Here is a 25058-nt window from a genome sequence, read left to right as displayed (position 1 = left end):
AGATTCCCACTGAACAGTGCAAGTGTGTGCTTTCCCTAGTTTTCCATGCAAAGCATTAAAAAAAGCATGAACAAAATCAAACCCCATCATTAGGCACAATTTTTCTAGTGTCACACCTTCTATGCATCTAGTAGAGCTGACTTCAGAGAACAAGCTACAATCAGTTTTTAACATGAAACATTTTTCATTTCTCTTGGAGGAGAGAAGTTTTGATTAAGTCACTTTTTTTTACTCTTTGAATATGGAATCTTATGCATCTTCAGTCTCCATCAGGGTCTCTTGTATCTTTTGTTTTATTCTGACTGGGGAGTGGGCTGAGAACTTCTACTCATTTCTTTAAGAACTGCTGTTGACACAAATATGAATCTTCTCAGTATAGCTGGTTTTGTTTTTTTTGCTTAAAATTGCTGGTTCATGCCTCATTTTTTGGTATTTTCAAATGAAGAGAATCAAGCTTAGACACACAATACAAGACATTCAGGTGTATATTTTAGGCAAGTAGTGTCTTGTAGTTATGGTATTTCAGAGAATTTGGAGATCCCCTGTTAATTTGCTCTCAAGTTGTGATTAAGGGAAAGACTAAACTGTTTGACTTCCAAGGAAGAGCCCAAGTAGTGAATAAACTGATAATTACTACTTGTGTGATAATAAAAAAATTTGTAATGGAAACCTTCTTTTATCCTTCTGGCTTTGAATTCAAAGTCGAGATTTGGTACTCTGAAAGAAACAGCTAGACACTTACTGAAATACTGGCATGCTGTGACTGTTACAGTATTGTATGTTTTACTTCAACTGAAGTTAATGAACTTTTGTTGTTGGCTTAAAGACGTTGAGGGCATGACTCTCAACAGTTCAGGTTCCCTTCATGAGTGTGGCTTGTGATTTTTGTAGTGACTTTATGGGTTGCTTTTGTGGTTTCTGCAATTGTCCTCTTTTTTAAGTTACTTTGCACTTTGTTTTCTGTTCATTCAGCAGTAAGTGTAAAATAAATCCTTTATTACCCTTATCTTCTCTTCCAGACTTTAGGTTTTCTTTAGATAAACTACTTTATTTTCCTGTACGTTCGTTCTTTCACTTACTTCAGGCTGATGTCTCAGAACATAGATATTATCACCTATAACTGTGGAGTGTGGCTTTTGGGGGTTTTTTTTTGGCTTGCACACACCCATGAATTATTTTATGAAAACTATATTAAATCTGTTCCACTTATTAAGCACTTTAACTTAGCTTCATAGTATTAACTTAATTCGATGTTGTTTTGAATGCTGTATTTTATTGCTTAGATTCTTGATGAAGTATGCTTGTGCTTGCTGAAATTTTAATATTCAATTTCATTTTGGTTTAGTATAGTTCTTGTTCTGTACTTAGTGCAATAAACTTCCTCCTAAAGTAATTTAACCTTCAGATTATATTCCTGGAGGTTTCATTGATTATGACTGATATTGGGTGATATATTCTATAAAGCTTGTTAATGATGAAGATTATCTTTGTTTTTAGAAATGAGTAGTCATATGACAGCACACTTGCAATGAGAGACCCATCTGATGAATGGGGTTTTGGCTAGATGATCGTCTTGGTAGGTTATTGTTGACAGAAGGTTGGGGGTTTTGGTGTTTTTTAAATTGTTTTTCTTGGTGCTTTCTCCAATGGGCAGTATAAGTATGATGTGGCTTTAGGACTTAAAACATTTAGCAATGTTGATTTGTTTTGCAGATAGTTCTTTCCTACTGAGAAAAAAGTATTGGTTTACAGAATATTTTTTTCTAATTTTGGGTGTAGTCGCTGTCATCGTATCAAATAAACAATGTTTACCGAGTAGACTATTTAATAATGTTGATCTCATTCATTTTCAGTTAAGTTGATATAATAGTTACTAGTTAGATTTATTAATCATTACTGATACTTTAAATGTAGTAATCTGTTTAATGGATTTTCATTGACGAATTATTGCCATACCACCATTCAAGCCCTGCTGCTGAGTACAGGTGTATATTTGGCTTTCATCTGAAACAAGACCCAATGTGTTCACGTCAACAAAGATGTTTTGCTTTTCAGACATCTTTCTCCAAAGGCTTTTGTTCAGATATATAGTCTTATTCAGCCCTAGAAGATTTCATTATACCTAAGGTATACAATATAGCTTATTTCCTTGAGTCTTTTGCATAAGAGATGATGAAAGTGCTGAGACACTGAACTATTTTACCAAAATTTATTGGGCAAAGAAGAAATTGTGTTATTGAAGTATAGTGATTAAATATCTTTCTACCACACAAACAAGATGACAAAACACTGAAGAATTGTTGCAGTCCTTTTTGATTCTTCTTTTTTTTTTTGGTCCTCACAGTCGAGTGAATCGGAAACCCCTGGTAAGATTTTGAGTATTGTAAAAATGTGATAACTAAACTCACATCACGTATCTTATAAGTTTTTTGAGTATTCTATTGGAAGAAGACTTGGAATCACAGAAATAATAAACTAGAAATAAATGTTAGAATGTCACCCAATAGGTTAGAATTTTTTTAAAGAAAACTAAAAAGTATTAACCAAATGGCGATTTTTCCCAGTTTAAGAAGATATTTTGTACTAAATAACAATTCATATTTCTGAAATAAATAACCAGACTTTGGAAATCATTTTTACAAATAAAGACTTTTTTAACCTCACATTTTTTTGTTTGGCATTTCTGAATCAGGCATGGGCAATTGTATGTTAACTACAAAACTAATACTTACCTGACTCCACTTTTTGTTCTGAACTATGCTATATATCTTTTTTTGCAAAAGGTTTGTAAAAGAGGATTGGGCATGTGTATAAAGAATTTCCTGCACTATTAGAGCAGTATAAGGTAATTCTTTTGTTTGTATGACAAAGATTGAGGAGGAAATTTTCTGTAGGACAAGTCTCATGCTTTAACCATCTGCAGTATTTTTCCAAAACACCTAATATTAGGCGCTTATGTCCGTTGAATCATATAGCAGTTGTTTTACATTTGTCATCTTCACTTTTTTGATGATCCCAGATTTTGTTGTCAGCCAGATTTAAATTTTTTAACTCTTGTTTTCTTCTTAATGCAAACAGTTTGGCACTTAGTTTGCCTGTCTTTGCCGAATATTTATCTCCTTAATTTTTTTACAAGTAGAAACACTTGTCCATGTACTGTTATCTTCATTCGTGCTTGCAGTAACTTCTTTCTCTCTGAATTTTTTACTTCAAAACTCAATCCATTGCATATTCTTCAGAATACATCCTAGCTGTCATTTATACATTCACTCTGCTGTATCAGTATATCCAATGTCTCTTATCCAAATATAAGTTTAGCTATGTTTTTACTTATCTTCATTCCTGTTATAACATTGATGGTTTATCTTTTCTTTGTATTCCACTGTTGATGATGAGCTCACTGCTGGTTTTTGTCCTTCTATCTTCCTCATGTAAAAAAAAATTCTACTTCTTTTTTTTCTTACTTTTTTTTTTTGTTGTTTTTTCAAGTTCCTTCTCATCATTCCTCTCTAGCCGGTTCAAGTTCCTTATCTTGATTGTGTAAAATTTTTGAAGGTTGGTCTCTTTCAAAACTGCATTCTACAAAGTAGTGGTCCTGTCTGTATGAAATTCTCAGTCGCTTCTTCCAAACACTAAGGGCTACTAGCCTTGAGTGTATTTATCAGCCCTGTTGTTGTGTCCTTTTGCTGAAGCCCTGACAGCTTCACTGCCTCTGTTTTCTCTCATAGTTTTATGAAATCCTGGACAATTTCCTGCCAGAAGTTGAACAGTTTCTCATATTTACTTGCACATAATTATATTGTCCCCTGTTCTAGCTATTATTTGGTTGGTCATCTTGAGTTTCAGCTTCCTTTTGACTTAAATGGCTTTGTCTGGGTGGCGTAGCACGATGTCTGTCTTGAACACTGATGACCATGCAACATGTGTCCAGTTACAGCTGAGACAGAAACCAATGCGCATAGCTGTTTTAGCTGTGTGGTTGGTTGATTGGTTTTTGTTTGTTTGGTTTTTTCCCTCTTAGCACAAGTCTCGGGGTGTTGTGTGGCTTTCCAGGGGCAACAGAGCCTTTCTTTGGTTATGTGAGCTAAGCTAACATCTAACATTGCTTCAGTTCCACTCCATTAGAGTATGTTTTTTCTTTGTACTCCAGGCACTGACAGTGTTCTGGCATGAGTCTACTGTTGACTTACCTAGGGACAGCTCTGCTTTTCTTAACTCTTGCTTAGGCCATCTAAAGCCACCATTTGGCTGCCAGGTGAAGGTGCTGATAACTTCAGAAAAAATAATGTTCATTTAGATATTCACTTGAGAGAAACTTAAAAGGAAAAACACCACCATGGGTAATCTTAAGTATAAAGAACAGGTAAAATACAGGGGTTTGGACCATGGCGGTGCAATTCAGCTTTACGGGAAAAGAACTTAGGGATGACAAAATACAAGAAAAATATAGTTATGTTGAAGAATGCAGAAGCTAAAAGTTTCTAGATCAGCTGGTTTATTGGGAAATGTGATTTGTAGAGTAGTTTTTCAACAAGAACCTTTATTAACCTTTTTTAATGACAGATTATCTTGTAAATAAATGAGAAGACCAAGTTAAATGCTATTCTGAGTTATGGTTTACAGTTATGTAGTTGTGTAATGGAGATCACTTGCGCAACTACAGCATAATTGAGAACGTGATCCGATAATACTCTGGTATTTTCAGGCAAGTAAGGTTAGGCCCTTTTAAGAAACAGTGTGTGAGAAAAGAAATAATATGTGCTTATTTGAAGGGCTGCTGGAGAGTTGAAAAATAAACCATTGTTCATTATAATTGTTTTTAATAAAGCTATAATAGATATGTGTGAGTCAACATTTGTTCAGTGCTTTTTGAATGTAAAATATTCAAGTACTAAAGATTATCTTCTGTTGTTCATTTGTATTAATTATATCTGAGTCATGAGGTTTTTTTCTGAGATATTAAAATTGTAAGGGTCATGAAGCAACTGATAAGGGCACCTTATTGCTTGCTTGTTTGAAGTAAACTTTCTGAACTTTCTTCTAAGTTGAAGGATAAATACAAAAGAGAAGTTTACAGTAGCCTAAAGCTTTTAGTTTCAGACTTGAATGGAAAAAAAACCCCAGGAAAAAAACCTCTGTGTGAGATTTTATGGAGAAGGAAAAGTGTTTTTTTACTTAGAAAAACTTGATATAAATTGATTTTTACCTGCTCAGTCTCTTATAGCTTTGATTCACTTGTGCTGTCATACCACCATCCTTTGGAGCACCACCATGTGTGTGTCTGAGCAGTCTGGCCAGGATCGCTGATGTGCAGCACAGAGGATAAGGGACTCTCTCAACACCATATTATGCCTCTGTGGTCGTTCTTGATTGGTGACAGCAAGCTTTTTTGGACAGATCTTTTATATGATAAGAAGTCATCAGTTGCCATGAGGTTGTCTTTACCTCAGAATCTCCTAACTTCTGGAATCTATGTTTAAAATACATGCTTACAGTTTACTGGTGGGCTGATAAGAAAAGGAATAATTATAGAATATCTTGAGTCAGAAGGGACCCATAAGGATCATCGAGTCCAACTCCTTGCTCCTCGCAAGACTACCTAAAACTAGATCATATGCCTAAGGGTGTTATCCAGATGCTCCTTGAACTCTGAGAGGCATGGTGCCATGACCACTTCCCGTGGGAGCCTGTTCCAGTGACCAACCACCCTCTCAGTGAAGAACCTTTTCCTCATGTCCAACCTGAACTTCCCCTGATGTAGCTTCATTCCCTTTCCTCATGTGCTGTCGCTGGTCACCAGAGAGAGGAGATCAGCACCTCCATCTCTGCTGACCCTCGTGAGGAAGTTGTTGACTGCGATGAGGTCACCCCTTAGCCTTCTCTTCTCTAAGCTGAACAGACCAAGTGACCTCAGCTGCTCCTCAAAAGTGTTGCCCTCGAGACCTTTTACCATCTTGGTCACCCTCCTCTGGACACCCTCTAATAGTTTGATGTCCTTCTTGTATTGAGGTGTCCCAAGTTGCACACAGTACTTGAGGTGGGGCCGCACCAGTGCAGTGTGGAGTGGGACAACCACCTCCCTCGACCGGCTAGCTATGCTGTCCTTGATGCACCCCAGGGCACGGTTGGCCCTTTTGGCTGCCAGGGCACACTGTTGACTCATATTCAACTTGCCCCTGCAACCTGCTGGGAATGCTGAGAAGAAATACAGCTCATTCTGTTGACCCTTGTGGTGCTGTGTCTTCTGCTGCTTACATGCACACATTTCTATTTGTATCAACCTTAATATTTCTGTTAAAGAAAAGTACAGCAGGAAGAAATCACATCGACCTCATAATGTAGCCCGAGTAAAAAGGGCTTTTGTGACTGTTTATCCTGCAGACAGGAAGCGCCACTATGGAAAAGAAGACGTTGAACACGTTTTACTCACTTGTAAAACCTGTTCAGCAAAAAACATGCGCTTGAAAAAGAACTTGTTGACAGACAACTCTTCTTTTTATTTGTGTAGTAAATACGGTGTTTGAAAGACTATGGGAGTGATAAATATACAACTTAAATATTTCAGATAAGTTGACATAATTTACATTTCAAACAATACTTTGGGGGGGGAGTGGATACACTATGCTTTCTTTGTGTCGGAAACATCATAATTCAGATGACAGTAACCATCCTCTTGTTATGTTGCTCTGTTGTGACTGACTTTTGAATAATTTCCTTTTTTGCTGGGTACCTCTTTTTACTAAACAGTTTTTGCCTAGTATAGGTTGCTTAATGAGAGTGAAAACTATTTTAGGAACACTGGTGAGGTGGGTTTTATTAGTGGATTAATGGTAAAGAATTGGTAACACAGAATGATATCCCATTTTTTTAGTTAAGCTTCTCTCTGGTTTGGTTCACACAAGTTATAATTTTAAATTCAGAAAAAGAGATTCTGGAATGACAGAGGTTTACTGACTTCATCTGCATTGCTGTTTTATGCTGAAAATACTTGAGGCAAATGTTGGATGGATTTGGTTTTTTTCTTACTCTTCAATATATTTGTATTTGAGAGGAAGCAAAGTAATGTTGATTAAGATAGCTTGTTGCAGGTGATGATTCAGAGAATCCACATAGCTTTTACATTTTGTATGAGGTCTGAAATCCTTTATTCTTTTTGATCTGTAAGTGTTATTTTGCATATGCTGTCCTTCATGTCCTTGGTGGCCTTTCCTTTTTTTTGTACTAAAATAATTCAGGGAATAGTAGGGACCAAAACCATCCAACTTCAGTTCTCATCAATTTTTATATTGTTTTTTGTTGTGGTTTAACCCCAGCCAGCAACTAAGCACCACGCAGCTGCTCACTCACTTCCCCCCCATCCCACTGGGATGGGGGAGAGAATTGGGAAAAAAAAGGTAATACTTGTGGGTTGAGATAAGAACAGTTTAATAGAACAGAAAGGAAGAAACTAATAATGATAATGATAACACTAATAAAATGACAATAATAATAAAATAATTGGAATATACAAAACAAGTGATGCACAATGCAATTGCTCACCACTTGCTGACCGATGCCCAGTTAGTTCCCGAGCAGCGATTTCCACCCCCTCAGGCCCACTCCCCCCAGTTTATATACTGGGCATGACATCCCATGGTCTGGAATACCCCTTTGGCCAGTTTGGGTCAGCTGCCCTGGCTGTGTCCCCTCCCAACTTCTTGTGCCCCTCCAGCTTTCTCGCTGGCTGGGCATGAGAAGCTGAAAAATCCTTGACTTTAGTCTAAACACTACTTAGCAACCACTGAAAACATCAGTGTGTTATCAACATTATTTTCATACTGAACCCAAAGCAACACTATACCAGCTACTAGGAAGACAATTAACTCTATCCCAGCAGAAACCAGGACAGTTTTGGATATTATGCAGTATTTTGAAAGTAACTTTCTGAACCACTTTGTATCCCACTATTTTTAGCAGTTGTGGGGATTATAAAACACTAGATGGTATTTTAAGGCTGTGTCTGTACTAATCAACTAAAAAGCACTGGAGAATGCTTTTGGACTTTGAATCTTAATTGTCCATAGTGCTAAGTTAGAATAGAGACGGGTATGCTTTTGGCCTGTGCAGAATTGCACTTTCCCAATTTCTGGGCACAGGCTGGGAGATAGCAAGAGATCTCAAGAGCTGGGCATCTGGTCAGATAGTTCAGGACTGAAGAATAAGAGAGGCAGATGGGTTCATTAAGGCAAGTTCTAATGGTTACAAAGCACATCTTGCCTTTTTCACCATGGGGAAGACAGAGCAGCATATCACAGGGGAGCTGGGTACATGCATGTTCCAGTTGTTCAGAACTTGAGTGTCTAGCAGGCATCCCTGCATCTCTCAGGCCTGACATCGCACAGCGTTTTCGGAGGCACAGAGGTGCATGGCAATGTTTGGTCCCATATCAGGTGGCTCCGGATCTTTGCTCCCACCCTCCCCAAGTTACTTTGGGATGCAGTTTATATAGATGAGTGCCAGAATACTCAAAATATAGTTGCATGTTGTTATTAGAGGTTAGGTTTTCTTGCTGCTCCAGCTAAGAATGTTCTGTAACTGTAGTTCCCCACCAGTTCCCCAGCAGCACACATCCACCTCTCCCCCCTCTCTTGCCCACACAACAATGCTAAGGCTTCAGGCCTATCCATGCCAATGTATGTTAACTGCCTATTGCACCAGGAACCATTCCCAGAAGTAGTTCTGATTTGGTTATGCTGCATGGAGGGAGCTGTGTCCAGTAGTAAGCATGTAGACTCATCAGTGCCTGTAATCCTTAGTGGTGTGAATTAGTCCTGGATATGTTTATTAATATGGTTTTAAATCCGTAAGGGCAATTCCATTTAAGAAATCATAATTTTGACATTCTTTATAAACACTTTTGATGTAAGAAGTTGCTAATACTTGTCAGGATGTTATTAGTGGACATTTGACCTCAGGTGTAGGCAACTGTGCTAGGAGTCTCACACCTGAGAAGAGCATCTCAAGAGTCACATGTGATTGATAGCTCTTGCTTTACTTCTTTTCTTAAAACTTGAGATATTTGGAAATATGTTCCCATATTGTCTGGGAGTGAAAAAAAAAAAAGCCAGATTTTTCCTTGATCACTTTTATTTACTCAAAGATAAAATTGAGAGAGTTATGAAATATTGTTTCAGAAATAATTAATGCCCAGACCTTGTGAAATACACTGATAGCTAACCCAAATAGAATTTGGCAAGCAATCCTCACGTGGCTTCACAGCTTCTTCATTGATGGATGTGTTTTTAATGAGTTCATACCAAAGGAAAAGATTTCACTAGAGTAAATTGAAGATTAGAGTGAGGCCTGATGAAGGCTAGTTTGTCTTAAATAATTCAGCAGACACTTAAAATGATCAATTCCATATTCAGCTGATGGTTTCACCTGTATGTCCTCATTGAGGATAACTCAGAATGTATTAATGTTTTTCACTGTTGTCTGGAAAATATCATACTATCACTGTATCTGCAGAGTTGTACTCTGCCTTTCCTAATACTTGATGCTTTGGCGCAGCCATGCCTAGGGACGTTTCAGTTTGTTTAAAATCCTGAAGTGGTGAGGTGAGACTGTGCTGTGAGATATTTTGCTTGTGTTAATTTCATTCTGTAAACCTTACCTTCTTCTGTTGTCTTCTAGAAGTCATGTGTATCTGCTGCTCTGCCTTGTCACTGTTCTCTCTCAGTAATTCCAGCCTTTCCAGGAGTGTTGCTAAAGGTTAACTTTCTATTATCTGCTATCTGTGACCGTTTAAAAAATCCTTATGGCAAATTGCAGTCAGGTTATTTATGCTGTTTAGAGGGAGAACATCCTTAACTCCTGTAATGTTGGTCTCTTTCAAACCTTGAACCTGGATAGGATGGAGAACCAGGCTCCAGAAATATCTTCTGAAAGTGGCCATCATGATCTGCACTGATCTGAGTGTTTGCAATTGTGATTGGATTGGATTGGATTATATTATTTCCTCTGTATCACTGAAAGATTGTGATGCTGAATAATAGAGGAACATTCCTGTAAAAGATTCAGTACCAGCAGGTCTCACTCCTATCTCTCTTAAGTTCTGGTAAAACTGTTTTGGGTAGCTAATCTAAAGAATAGGTTAAAAAAAATTGTCTTATTGTTGTCTGATGTTAATTCAGATGGCTGGAATTGGTTTGTTGTTGTTTCTTCTAGCACACACATAGGCTATCTCTTTCAGTTTTTTTCTTGGCAGATATCTCTACAACTTCAGATCAGTAAGGTTGTTTGTCTGAAGGGTCCTCATCTTTTGCCTCCAGCCATTCGCTTTGTAGATTCCACTAAATGTCTCAAGAGCCTGTCCTGAATCTGATTTGATGCTTTTGCTTCACTAGAAATGTAAGCAATCCTCTAATGTTCATGTTGTGATGTGAACATCTTAAGAAAAACACTTCTGTTTTGAGTAAGGACCATGATAATACATGATTGTGCCATTTTGACTCTCAGCAGCTGCAAGGGTTTCTTGGAATTTAGCCACCTAAATTGAGCAAGGCATCCAAATAACTGGCTGAAGTAGGGCAGCTGCGCTGAAAGAATCTTGAGTCTAGTCAGTACCTCTTAGATCCCTGGAGCTTGAAATTACTATGCAGGTATTTCACCTATTCCAGCTTCAGACTTTAGAGCTCAGTGGAGCTCCTATGGAGCCCAAGTGCATTAGCATTTACTTTCCCTGTGATCATTTTGTAGAACTGGGGAGCTTTCTCCAATCTATGCAAGCTGTCTTCCACAGCATTCACTTATGTGACGCTTCATGTCAGACTGTTTTTGCCATAGATTATCTGTGGTTCCAAGTACACTAAATAACCATACGGATAAAAATTCTACAGCCATTATTGAATTCCCTGTTGACAGGACCACAGAAGATCTATAGTGGAATGCTTTTTTCCTTACCAGTACTGTCATCATAGATGCATACCTTCCTGCTTAGGAAATTAACTTGGACACTTTGTTGGGTCAGTAGAGAAGACTATACTAAATATGAATGTGCTAGACATCTGAGCTTTTTTGAAATGGGTCGTGTCTGTCACATCCAAGACATCACAATCAGCTGCTACTGTGGTCTGTTACCACTGTGTATTGCTTAAATAATTACAAAGCATCAAATTCCACTTTTTTGTTGGAGTTATGGTTGTTCAGCCTGATGGAAAGTACGAAGCCTGCTGTCGTGGTTTTCAGACATTCCCATCCAGACCTTAATCATCTGTCTGCACCTTCATGGCCTGTATGTTGGAAGACTCAGAGTAATATTGTAGACTTACTTTTCATTAGGAGGTGGGTTCCTGGAATTAGCCAGAGAGACGACGAGGCATTTATTTTAGAGCTAAGGTGATCAGATTTTTCAATCTAGAATACAGCTAGGTCTGTTTTACTTTTAGAAACTTTTCTCCATTTGGTTTGATATTATATTACTCTATTTTTCAATTCCTCAATGACTTCTGCTTTTGACTTCTGGTATGAATTTATTTGTTTGCTGTCTGGCTAATTAGAGGTTTTACAGAGGATTTTTACCTATATTAAACTCTTGACTTGGTTTCCCATGAGTAAACGTTTTCAGTTTAGTGGCATCTGCTCCATATGTACCTTAAAAAAAAACAAAACACCTGACTTCTGATAGATCTCTCAAAAATAGAAGAATTTGGGAAACTCAGACCCTCCCACTCTTGGATGATTCCTGTTTAGGAAAATACCATTGTCTAAGTTTAACTTGGAGAAACAAAAGCTGTCTCTACGTTCCATTCTGATCAAGATGTCAGTAAATCTAATTGTATTTTTTGGATAAGACAAAAAAAGTCACCTCTTTCTTTTTATAGTAGAATATGCCTATCTGAATTTCAGCATGAAGACCGTAAACTCAGCTTATTTTGACAACTGTGTTGTAGCCCCCATTGGCAATTTAGATGTATTTCATGAGACAGGTGACTTCTGGAGTACTCAAAAGGAATCCCCCCATTTCTGAGATCTTCAGACTGGCCTTGCTGGTCCATCTTTGTTGAACATAATGCCATCAAAAACAGTACCAGGGATTTTCTGCACTGTATATCAGTGCACTGTCATCCACAAGACAAGAGAAGGCTACCTGTGTGCAGCTAGGAGGTAACTGATAGGTGTTGTCCCTGTGTCACTTACAGTACACTCCCTTCTGTTCTAACCTGAATGTCTTAGGAGAATCTTGGATTTACAAGAAATCAAGTCAGTGGTGCAAATACAAGCTGGTTATAATTCAAGCTGGAGAAACAGAGTAGCAGGATGTTCCCTCTATCAGTGCTAGTAACGCTGAAAAGTCATCAGTTCAATTGTTTGCATGCACACATATCGACATTGTAAATATAAAGACTTCTGATTTCTCATAAATTATTTTAATTTTGAGCTGTCAGTTCTTGACTTTATTATCATTTATTTGGGAAAAAGACTGTGTCAAAGGTGAAGAAAGATGTAGTATTTCCACATAGCCATAAAAACATCTGAACAAAAATACTGTTCCATTATCGTGGATTGACTTCCTTTACGCTGAATTAATGTTTGGTCTTTCCAGAATGCTGCTGGTCTTCCCTAAGGTTTGGGCATGTTGACTGCCCCTTTCAAATTGAGCAGGGTGTTCTTTTTTCTTCTTTAAATATAAAAAAGTCTGTTAAGGTATCAGTTCTTCATTATTTGGATTTTTTTTTTTTCTGCTTTTCAAGTGCCTGAGTCTAAAGATAAGTGTTAGAAATTCACACTTTATACCTATGGAGTCTGTAGAGTTCACTGATGCCGCAGTGATGAAAACCATGCGTTTTCCACAGGGGATGCTCTTCCAGTTTACTCTTTTAGTCTGCTTGGCTATAACTGATATTTTAATTTTTGGATGGGAACACTTTCAGGTGGTCTGACAGCCTCAGCACTGTTGATCCTTTAAGGAAGGTGTATTGTGAAACTGGAACACTTGCAGTGTTTTTCTCTATGAGCTTGTGGTAAGAATGAATCCCATTCAGTGATCAAAATTTAATGTCAGGGTAACTTCTGAGACGTGTTCCTTTACTTGGCATCAACGAAGCAGACAGTGAAAGTACACATTTACCACATGGCACACTCTTGCAGGTGCCTTCTGATTTATGCTGTATTTGAGAGAAAAAACTCTCTTTGCTGTTGGATAAAGGACTATGCGAGCTGCTACTGGATAGCTCAACTCAGTTGTCAGTTCCCATTTGGACTTGCACATAGTGAGAATGTTCTTGTGGACTATTACGTGAAAAATAGCACAATTTGTTACCTATACACTGAGTTCTCTGACATGTAGTCTGCTCATTCTTTAGCTTTCTACTTCAACTTCCCTTTTTAGTTATTTGGATTATCTGTTTTCAGGATTCCACTGTAAGGACATAAGTAGACTTATATGCTGAGTATAAAAAAGTATAGGGAATGAACATAAGCCTCTCAACATTGCAACACAAATTCTTAGCTTCTCTTGTGATGACGTGTATGGATTTTACAGTTTGAATATATTTGTAGACTACATGTCACAAAGAAAGCCACATATTGCTAAGGGAACTCTCCATCTCCTCCCTTCTCAGTTATTGACTTAGCAAACAAGCAAACAAATAGTACCAACAACATGCCTTGTACATGAACTATGGATTTCAGAGTGTTTAAAAAACAGTAAAAAAAACAAGCACCCAATGGCATTTCTGTTGTGTTTCTGGCATGTGCTTCTGTTTCTGACTTTTTAGATGACATATTTCTGCATCCATCCTTAAGACTTATGTACAGAACTTTTTAGTTTGTTGTAGTTCAACTGGTTCTGATAAAAACTTTGCATCTTTTATGCATGTGTGCTTGCTCATGTTTGTGCAACACATCTTTGTGATCTAAAGTACCCGATTATTTCAGTTTCAAGAATCAGCCTGAGAAGCCAAGAGTCACTAAATGATACATCATCTGCTGGTTCTGTAGTATCTTGAGCTTGGTACCATTTAAAATCAATGCAACTTACTTACACTTTATTTTATTAGTTCCTGTGGTTTAATATTAATGATCGTCTCTATTGCACCCTGAGTAGGGACAAATATTAAAAGTCTGGATAATTTCAATGGAGTTTTGTGGATTTTCTAGTCTAGTCTCAAATTCCTCCTGGCTGAACAGAGAGCAAAACTTAAAATTAAGAATACTATTCTCATTATGCTGAAAAGTAGTAGTACCTATATAAATCTAGTGAGTGAGGAGTTTGAGGAAAAGGAGTTAATACTAGATTCTTCCTGATGGAGCTGGGAGAATGACTTTGTGGCACTTGCCTCTATCTAGTTCCTTAATATTCTTTTAGGTATTTATTCTTAAATTAGGTGTAAAGTAGTAAGAGCACTATGTTCATTTTAGGTGGATTTTAGGTATTTCTGTTTCTATTTCCCTGTGAAATGCCCTATTTAAATTCAAACCCCATTATCCTTGCTTACCCGTTCTTAAGTAAGAGTTTTACCACACTATTGGATGCTATTTAGTATATGATGAGTACAGAATGTCTGCCTACAGTTGATGCTGAGCTAACATTCAAACTGTATACATGTTAAATGTTTTACTTTAGGACCAGTCTGCAGGCAGTCTGTGGACTAAAGCTCAGCAGTGGAGTTGATTTTTCAACCTAGTTTCATCTGTTTGTGTGCTCTGCTCTGTGATGAAAACTAAAGTGTTAGTGGAAAGGATTGCTTATTTTACTTGAAGATTTCTTACCTGAACTAAAATCCAAACGGTTTATTTACTTCAGTGGGATATCATCAGGTGGTTGCACTGCTAGGCAGGCATTGCAGAAGTGGCTTAGTAGCATAAAATGTTAACTCTACCTGATTTTATTTTCTACTGCTGTCACAGTAAAACCAATAAAATAGACTGTAAATTCCACCCTCTTCTGCTTCTGTATCAAACCCTTTGGATTAGACAGCCTTCAGTATCAGTTAAAGGTAACTTGTTTGACTTTACACTGAAATGGATGAAGAGTGTCACCATTATCCTTTTCACTGAGTCTATTGTGGGATAATTGGCACCAAATGACTTGTGAACGTTGCACTGTCAGCGATTTTCGCATTGATAGGCTAGATACGTGTTGAGAAATATTCTGTAAAACCTTAGGTATTGCTGTGGATTGGAGGGGGCTATTTCCAATTTAAAGGCAAACTTTTATAGCCACTACATGAAACCTATTACTTTGTAGGAGAAGTGCCAATATTATTGCTGCTTTTCTTGCATTGAGAAGTACTGATAGCTGGAAACCATAACGTGTTTTTTTATTTTAAATAAACAAAACCAAGCCTAGTTTAGGATTTCAGGAGTTGTCAAGGCATTATTGGCTTGAACCTTGCCCTGAGAAGGAAAAATACAAGGATGGGGAAGAAGGTCTTACAGAATTCATCATATTGGTGAGAAAACAAAGATAGGGAAAAAGGAGGGAAGAAGCTCATGGCAGAATTTGAGACTACTGTTTCTCAAGTGCAAACAGAACCAGAGCAGGGAGGAAAAAAACCCATGATTTCTGCTGTGGAAGAAGGAAAAAGCAAGGAACATGTAATGCCTGGTAGGAAGAAAAGGAACAAGAATGAAAAACAGAAAGCTTCGGGGATTGTACGTGATGCCAAACTTAAAAAATGTTTGAAGATTTCTGTGTGTCGTGGTTTAACCCCAGCCAGCAACTAAGCACCACACAGCTGCTCACTCACTTCCCCCCCGACCCAGTGGGATGGGGGAGAGAATCGGGAAAAGAAGTAAAACTCGTGGGTTGAGATAAGAAGGGTTTAGTAGAACAGAAAGGAAGAAACTAATAATGATAATAATAACACTAATAAAATGACAACAGTAATAGTAAAAGGATTGTAATATACAAATAATGCACAATGCAATTGCTCACCACCCACCGATAGATGCCCAGTTAGTTCCCGAGCAGCAATCCCCCCCAGGCCCACTCCCCCCAGTTTATATACTGGGCATGACATCACATGGTATGGAATACCCCTTTGGCCAGTTGGGGTCAGCTGCCCTGGCTGTGTTCCCTCCCAACTTCTTGTGCCCCTCCAGCCTTCTTGCTGACTGGGCATCAGAAGCTGAAAAATCCTTGACTTCAGACTAAACACTACTTAGCAACCACCGAAAACATGAGTGTGTTATCAACATTCTTCTCATACTGAACTCAAAACCACAGCACTGTACCAGCTACTAGGAAGACAATTAACTCTATCCCAGCTGAAACCAGGACACTGTGATAGAGTTGGAAGCATGAGTAGTACATTGGAAGCTTGAGAGATGGAGGAATTTAATTTATTGCATTAATATGCATTCGATGTTCCTTGATTTAAAGAAGCAATAAAATCTGGAGTCTGGTTGTTTCGAGATAGTAAATAATGTGCAAAGTAACTCTGGGTTGGGAATTCAGTGACCTAAGCTATATGGGAAGATTGAAACTTCTGTTGAAAATATCTGACCAGTAAACCACAGAAAAAGCCAGGTCTTTTGCACATGATCTACAGAAGCTACTGTAGCTGTGTGAGGTTAGTATACAGGAGTATATGGTATGAATACTGGTATATATTAACATATGCTATATTAAGTGTTTCATAGCTGAGATTTTTTTCAAAACTGTTATGTTCCTGCAAGTTTATACTAAGCTTTTATTGAAATCAGCTTTTAAATATTTGCACCAGAAAATGAGATTTACCTTGTTTTGGTACATCCCGAGTTACACAAAATCTGCGAACTACTTTTATTACTTTGCAACTACTGGGTCATAAACTTGGATTAGTTTTACAGGATTTGGTATATGAGTTGACAGATGTGATATATGATGACACTTTATCTTTTATTGCTTACACATACTAGTTATTGGGAAGGATGGGGGCAGTTCGTATTAACCACAAGATGGGATTTCAGTTGCTTACCCAAGTGTCTCTCATTCATTCGTTCATTTGCTATCAGTTATAGCAGATATATTGCTTCTTCAAGCCTGTCACACCAATAAATCATTTCAGATTGCATGCATTTGTACAGTGCCAAAGTGTACCATGAATTTTAAAGGAAATCTCCTATTTTCTTTTCAATCAGATGAGCAACGTGAAGAGACTACGGCCACGGCTCAGTGCTATTCTTTTTAAGCTTCAGTTTGAGGAGCAGGTGAACAACATCAAACCTGACATCATGGCTGTCAGTGCTGCCTGTGAAGAGATAAAGAAGAGTAAAAGCTTTAGCAAGCTTTTGGAACTAGTATTGTTAATGGGAAACTACATGAATGCAGGTTCTCGAAATGCACAGACCTTTGGATATAATCTCAGCTCCCTATGTAAAGTGAGTTTTGAAATGTCCATGTTGAGCATTACACTGAGGTTTTAATTTGATTTTATGATGCTACTTAAATACTTTGTTTTGATGTTTTTTTCTGCAGTTAATTTTTTGTTTTCTTTTTTTTTCTCCCATAATTCTTAGCATTAGTTGATGGTTTGAACAATACAGCTAATCTGTGTACAGCCATCTTGAGACTGGTTTGCATTTAAACTTTCAGAAGATTCCATGTTGAGAGAATAATAATAATAAAAAAACCCCAAACTAAATAAGGTTATGGAAGGACCATATCACTGTCGTCATAGTAGTGTTGTCATTTTACACTTCTAAGACTGTCACATTTTAATCTGTTTTAGTACAGTTATATTTTCTGTTTTACATAAATTTTCTCATCTGATTCTTTTCTGTTGTTACCCAGTTTCATCAGTTCCCTTTTTCTTCTATTTTTCCTTACATTTTCACTCTTTCAGCTTTTATATAGGGTATATACAAGAAGACATCTATAATTTCCTGAGTGTTAATTTATAATCGATTCTAATCCTAATTCCCTTCCCCTTACTTATTGTTGTTATTTTTTTTCATGTGCCCTCTGGGAGGTCACTGCAAAATCTGTGGAGAGTGCACATGTATGTAATAGTCCTTATGAGAAAAGAATTATTTGGAAGTTTGTATGTACTCTTTGTCTTCTCTCAGCTTCTTTATCTTTTTACACAAGCGAAAATATACAATATGTTAACTTCTACATTCTTTAAAATAATGACCCTTAGTCTGCCATGTTTCAGAAGAATTCTTTCACTATGGTTCTCGTGTGTTGAATGCACTACCTATAACTTAAATATTCATAGAGAGTAAGTTATATCTCTTCCCTAGTCTAAAGTAAACATTTAAGCATGCATCAGCCACCTAGAGAAATACAGCATAGATGAAATTATTGAGTTAAAAGTACAATTTGTTGAGAAACATGTTCAGAAGGAACATGCTAAAGGTTCTCTCTCTAGTTGGGTGCATTTACTTCTTAGGTATGATTTTACAAGAATCTGTCTGGTTATATTCTCTGTATTTTTAATGCACAAGGCAACAAAAAAGAAGTATACTTATGAAAACAATATGAAGGTAATTGTTACAGGTACTTTGCAGAGGAGGATCAAAAATCAATCATTATTCAAAATTTAAGATCTAGAAGATGAAAATTTTGAAGACTACCATGAAGTACTACACATAGGAAAGGGAACTGATGTGTGCAGATAATGAAAGTAAGGAGTGAATGGCTAGGCAGAATTCCAGAAAATGGTCTTTAAGTCCTGGCTAGCTCTACAGTGCTCTGGCATTAAATGTGTTTGATAATCTAGGATCTCATACTAGCTTAGATTTGCATGTTTACAGGTTATTTAGCTTTACAGGATGTTACAACATTCTGTTGGAGATAAAAAAAATATTTCTTTTAGTGGACCTTCTATGTATTATAAAGATGGTAATTATCTACTGTTTCCTTGGTGCTGATAAGGTTTTAAGTGAAGTTTTGTCTGAATTACTGCAGAAAATATGTAGACTGACTGGTGAGAATCCAGATAACAGTAACATGTAACACTTCCAAACTGAAAAAAAAGCATTTGGGTGTATTTAGTTTAGCAAAGAGGAACATGAGGAGGACATAAGTGTTCTTTTGTTATTAACTTATGATAAAGAAGGCATCGGAGCATTTGTTTTCTATGTAGCTAAGGTAGGAGATGGAATAATTGGCTTTGCTGGTAACAAAAGAAGTTTGCTTAAAAGTTACGAAAGCTTCCTAACTGGAAGGATAGTTAAGAACTTGATCATGAAGATGATTGCGGAAAGCTTTTGAAATCCGGGTATACTAATAATTCTCAAAGAGTCTCCGTGAGGCCAAATTAAGAGCTAAAGTAAGTAATACTTTGAATAGGGTATGTAGTTAACTAGTTGGGAAGTGTGTGCATGTTTCTAAGAATCATGGAATAATTCAGGTGGGAAGGGATGTCAGTAGGCATCTAGTCCAACCTTCTGCTCAAGAGAAATGCTGATCACTACTGATGGTCTGTAGGTGAAGTAGCTACAAAGCTATAAGGACCAAAAAAGGTAATTTGCTTCCTGTTATCAAAATGCTTAGTACAGTGTAATTTTGACACTGTATCATGTTATATGATTAGAAATGGTGATACTGGTTTACTCCTTTCAGGACTTTATTAATTTATGTATAAATATATATCATAGTACTCAATATGTTTCATTTACATATGAAATGTACAAGTAAAAAAATGAAGTTCCAATGACAGAGATTTCATATATATTTGATTTGGCATCACTTCATGCTAGTTTGTAAATACCACACCACAGTGCTTAAAAACTTTTCTAGGGGGAAGATAATGCAGCCTTAATGGTTGTTGAATATGAGTGTATTGATGTCCCTGCCTATGGCAAGGGGGTTGGACTAGATGATCTTCAAAGGTCCCTTCCAACCCAAACCATTCTATGATTAGGAAAGAAATACCAACTATTGCAGATTTTGCTGGGGGGCACAGCAACTATGGCCACCTTAGAGATTATCTGTAAAATTTCAGATCTCTGACACTAGATATCCCCAGACAAGTGCAACCTACAGGCAACTACTTGTTCTTTTGAAGGTTGACAGATTTTTCAGAGAGAATCACTGGGAATTTGCATTTACTATCCTATGTGTATCAGGGTACTAGTCAGCAATTCCTAATTTACCTCGTCCAATTGTGGCCTCATTTAGGAAGTCCGTGAGTGCCAAGACTTCACTGGTTATGAAATTGTGTCTTACACAGACAGATCACTTTGTCTGGAAACACAGAGGTAAAACTATGTATGTGTAAATTTTGGGATTTTCTTAACTATGTGTAGTGTCTTGGTTAATGCTTAATCTCCTCTGTTCTGAGAATAATAAATTGGTTCAACTATTAAAAATATTAGTATTAAAATAGGAAAAAACTCCACCCAAACGAATATTCCTTCAAGACCCCAAACTAGAAAGCTGCAAATTGCAGACTGCTTTGTTGTCTGCATCAGTTTTCAGTAGGGGTTCTGAGAACTTAAGAAATTTATAGTGGCTTCTGTCTTTCAAAGATGTTTTTGTAATGTCTGAGGAATATACAATTTATCTGCTCTTCTTCATTGGTTCCTGACTATGCATAGGGACTATCCACTTTGCAGAAGACAATTCCATATCTTGCCTTGTCCCTGCATTGTGTAGGCTTGAACTGTAATAGATCTTCTGCAGCAAAGACCATGTGTACATATTCTCAGAAGAGAGATATGATATTGCTATGCTAATACTCAATTGTTTATTAAATACTGATATATTAAAATTATATGCATGTTTATAACACCAGTTTATTTTTAAAACTAACTTTTGTTAACTACCTGTATTTTAAGCAGTGTCACATTGTAGAAATTTTGTGTGATGTTTCAATTATTGAGACGTTTCTCACTGAGATTCCCAGCACGGTAGAAGTAACTTATTTTATAACACTGCATACAGTAATGACCCTATCATATATTTTTTACTTTTGATATACATATATATATATATCTGTGTGTTCCATTTTCTGTTTATTTAAAAAATTATGTCTCACATTATTATTAATCCACTCATCTGAAGGAAAAAAAATACATTCTGGAAGAGTATATCTCATCATATTTATTAAGATAGTAGCATTTTGATCTTTGAAAATAATCACTGACTTTTTACAGTGAAATATAAAATAGCAACCTCAGTGATAACCACCATCCAAAATTCTCAATTTACATACAGTATGGAAACAGCAAACAGTATGCTCTAATTTGGTTTTTAAATCAGATCAATAAAATGCCCCTCAAGTGATCTCTGAGGATATTGGGAAGCATGAGAAGTGTGAAAAAATCTCTTTATAAGAAATTTGCAACCATGGGAAAACTGTGGTAATATATTTTTGAAAAAATAATAAATCTGTATGTATATTTAAATTGGGATTGATCTTGCTCTCAGTTCCTTATTCAGAAGTAATCCCCATATAGCTCTGTGTCTGGTTTTGAACCCTCTTTGGAAAGAAAGGTAATTTTTCCTTTCTGCCTTGTTGCGCTAGTTACTCTTATACCGCTGAGCATTGCTGACCACTTGTATTTTTCATGCTAACCAAACTAAAGAACAGTCCTGAAGTTTAAACAAGCTACCATGAGTTTTCTACTTGTTTAGTGCTAGTTGTAATACGGCACTAAAGACTTTTCCCCCCGATATTTAGATGTACAGGTCTCTGTGCAATTGTGGCAGCCCTTTAGTTTGTGTACATACTTTGCATGTGCCTATGTACATGTATACTTTTTCTGTTAAATTGTTTTATGCAGGAATAGTTTTTAAGTAGTGAAGAAACACTTTCATGTGAGATGTCATTTTCTATTTGTAAAAATCTCTCCAACGGTTTGAAAGACTAGCTCACATGGGAGACTACAATAGAAATGTATAAATGAATGTTTGTCAATTGTCAATTGTTAGTATTTTTACACAAGTAGCTGCAAGTTTTAAAATGGCTGGGCTTGAAATAATTTTATATGTATAAAGGGTTCAGAAAGAAAACTGTGCTTAAGAATTTTTGAAGTCGGAAGTTTTTAAACAATGAAGCCTATGAACTCGTTTGCCCTATTGAGAATTGATAACAAGAACTCGTGCAGGTTGAGGTTGCAGCTTCCACTGCATAAATATTGTTGGGCTAGAGTTAGCTTCACACATAAGGAAATCACGTCATAGAGTGGATATGTGCATCATGTATTGTTAGATTTTTCTGATTTAGCTCCGATTTATTTTTTTTTTACACTTTCATGAGTCTGTTCATAGTTTTGCAAATATTCCTGTATTGCTTAAATAATAACATTTAAAAAGAGAAATGTGCACTGGTTTTGAGTACAGAACTCAAATATTGCATAGAATTAAGAAATATTTAATGTGATCTTTCTAGTGATTTTTAGCAAGGGGGAAAATGGAAAAGCCTGTTACTTAGGGTTTTCTTTAAAAGAGCTCTACCAGTTCAACAGTTTGTTCTTACCTTTCTTGGTTTCACAATTAATATATATTAATTATCAAAATAGTCATAAGTAATCATTCTCAGTGTTTTAACATTTATTTTTTTCTCTCTAGCTGAAGGACACGAAGTCGGCAGATCAAAAAACAACATTGCTCCATTTTCTTGTAGAAGTATGTGAGGAAAGCTATCAGGATGTCCTGAATTTTGTTGAGGATTTTCAGCATTTAGATAAAGCTAGCAAAGGTTTGTATAACTAACTAAAAGTTTTGATTCTGAGTGCATTGCAGTGTCTTTTATGTGAGATGATGCTTATTTTTTTGCTAACATTATTTTAAAAATAGACATTAGTGGTCTATATCATAAATTGGTAATTTGAGCTGCTGCGAGTGGTCTTGAAGATATTTATTGTTCAGTCCTCTAATATTTACTACAGGATTTCCCATTATATTTCTTCTAACACGTCTTCTAGAATCATTGTACAAAATAGATTTCTTTTAAAAGTTCTTTTCTAGTAACAGATCTTAAACTATGTCCAACTCTCAATCTTTTATATGGTAAGTGTAGTACAATCACTTAGTGTCTTTTAATTCAGAAATGCAGAAAGGCTGTCATACCATCACTTAATTTTATGTTGGTTTTTTTTTCTAAACATGAATCAGAACAGGGTTTTTTTTTCCTTGTGTGTATGTTTTTCATGAAACAGTAGCATTGGAAGTGTGGAAAAATAAAATCCTCTTTTTACTGCTTCATCATGCAGTATAGAATATGGTAAATCTCATTATAAGCAGCAGTGGGTTTTTTGCAGTTAATTTCTTAATTAAGAGTACCTTCTCTATATTTTATCACAGCTTAAGTAATTTAAACTGAGTAAGCATGATGTTAGAAATTGATGCCACCTCAGCACTGTCCTACTCCTGCAGGAAAAGAAGATTGGGTGGGCTGTCTCAGTTAAAAATTTTTTAGTTTATGTCAGTTTGGAGAATATCACTGTTTATATGTATTGCTTTGTACAGTGTCACTCTTATGCCTCAGTCATTCTCCCTGCCACAAACTACAGCTTTGCAAAACCTGCTCCTGATAGAGAACTTGAGATAGTGGTCACTCCCATAGAATTCGCTTTCTGTTGTCGTGGTTCTTAACGTTTCCAATTTTAGTTGGTGCATTATAACCACTTAGAAGTTCAAGTATTTTTAAATAGCTGTCAAATACTTCAAGCCCTTCATCTAACTCTTTGTACTGGTAATAGAAAGAGTTTCTGATGTATATAAATTTAGTATTTTATGCATTACCTTCAGTGTTAACTGGCCACTGATTTTTGATTGCTAGTATGTTATTGGCTGTACTGTGGTTGAATTTTGTGTATCAGACAGAAGAATGTTCCTTATTAGAAGCCATTATTTTCAGTGTAGGCAGTCATCTTATATGAAGCTGCTGATTGTCTTCTGGAAAGCTTCTGAGATATAAAACACTGACCATTGAAAGAGTAGCCAGTAAAATTATCAGTTAGTCCAGGCTTTCTGTTCTTTTTTAGGTGTCTGCTATTGACTAGATGAATCTTTGATCTCACTCAGTATGATGTAGGATGGAAATCAATGACCCTATTTTCAAGTTTATATACTGAATTTGCTTCAGTGTATTCTGAGGTGTATTTTGCATTTCAGTTTTCCTGTATGAAAAAGACAAAGGCTTAGGATGTCTTTAACAGATTAGCCTATCAGTGTGTTTGTTTATACTTGTTTCCCTACCTGCAAAATTTCATTTTGTTTTGAAAGATGGCTCCTGCACTGGCATTTTGGAAAATCCATCAGATACCAAAGACTGCAGTTAATTTTTTTTTTTTTTAAGTTTTTAGTACTTTTGCAGAAGTATATTTTTACAAAGAAAGTTGATTTAATATGCACAAACTTTTGCACAGTAAATTTTTAATGAGGTGGCGATTTTTGCTTGAGCTTACCAAAAGGTCAGTTCAAAAAAATCTGTGAATCTGTGGTTGTGATCAGCCATATCTGACATAATGGACTCAGCTGGTCTGATGTAACTTACTGATATGCTGATGAAGACTAAATTGACCAAGAATGATTTGCATTGAGGCTTCTACAGTGAGCTGGGAAAACACAGCAGATATTACAAGGCATCTTTATGGCTGCTAAGGAGAGAGAGTGACAGAGGGGGAAGTCATCAAAAATCTTTTATCTTGATGATCATCTAGTCAAATATGCTTATTCCAGAAGAAATACTAGTTGTGTTAGAACAGAATTTGGGTATTGAGGGCTTAGAGCATCTTCTCCATTCCAAGATACTGTACAACAAGAATAATCTGTTCTGGGTTGTATTTATTGGAGGCAGTTCAGACTTCCAGTAAATTTGGAAAACCACTGGATCCAAAGGTTACATCTAAAGGTTACAGGCTGCTGATAGTACAAAAGGAAGGAAGTCAGCCTGGGGTTTTCCTGTTATCTGATAGGAAGGTTTTGTTTACATATATGCTGCTTTGTTGGTCAAAGTTGTTGGGTAAGGAGATAGATCATCTTTTCTGGTTTTGTATCATACTAATATAATGTTCAAATTTTCTGTGTACCATATAGTTTGTATTTTCTTCCAGTATTTCTTTCTAAATCCTTTTCGCTACCTTTTGTCCTAGCAAAGCTTAGGGCCTTGTAGAGGTGGTGGAATGCTATTCCTTTG

General features: G+C 36.5%; 1 protein-coding gene across 1 annotated transcript in view; it reads left to right on the top strand.

Moving 5' to 3' along the window:
* DIAPH3 (diaphanous-related formin 3) overlaps positions 1–25058 on the top strand; it is a 235852-nt gene that overhangs the window by 114205 nt on the left and 96589 nt on the right. Inside the window, exons 20-21 of the mRNA XM_010575244.1 lie at positions 17107–17346; positions 22487–22616. Of these exons, the coding sequence (XP_010573546.1) occupies positions 17107–17346; positions 22487–22616 (370 nt within the window). The remainder of the gene's footprint in view (positions 1–17106; positions 17347–22486; positions 22617–25058) is intronic.

This window comes from Haliaeetus leucocephalus, unplaced genomic scaffold (assembly GCF_000737465.1).
Source record: "Haliaeetus leucocephalus isolate CR32 unplaced genomic scaffold, Haliaeetus_leucocephalus-4.0 Scaffold462, whole genome shotgun sequence".
Taxonomy (NCBI): domain Eukaryota; kingdom Metazoa; phylum Chordata; class Aves; order Accipitriformes; family Accipitridae; genus Haliaeetus; species Haliaeetus leucocephalus.
Note: the sequence above shows the minus strand (reverse complement) of the source record. Positions and strands in the feature narration are given on the sequence as shown.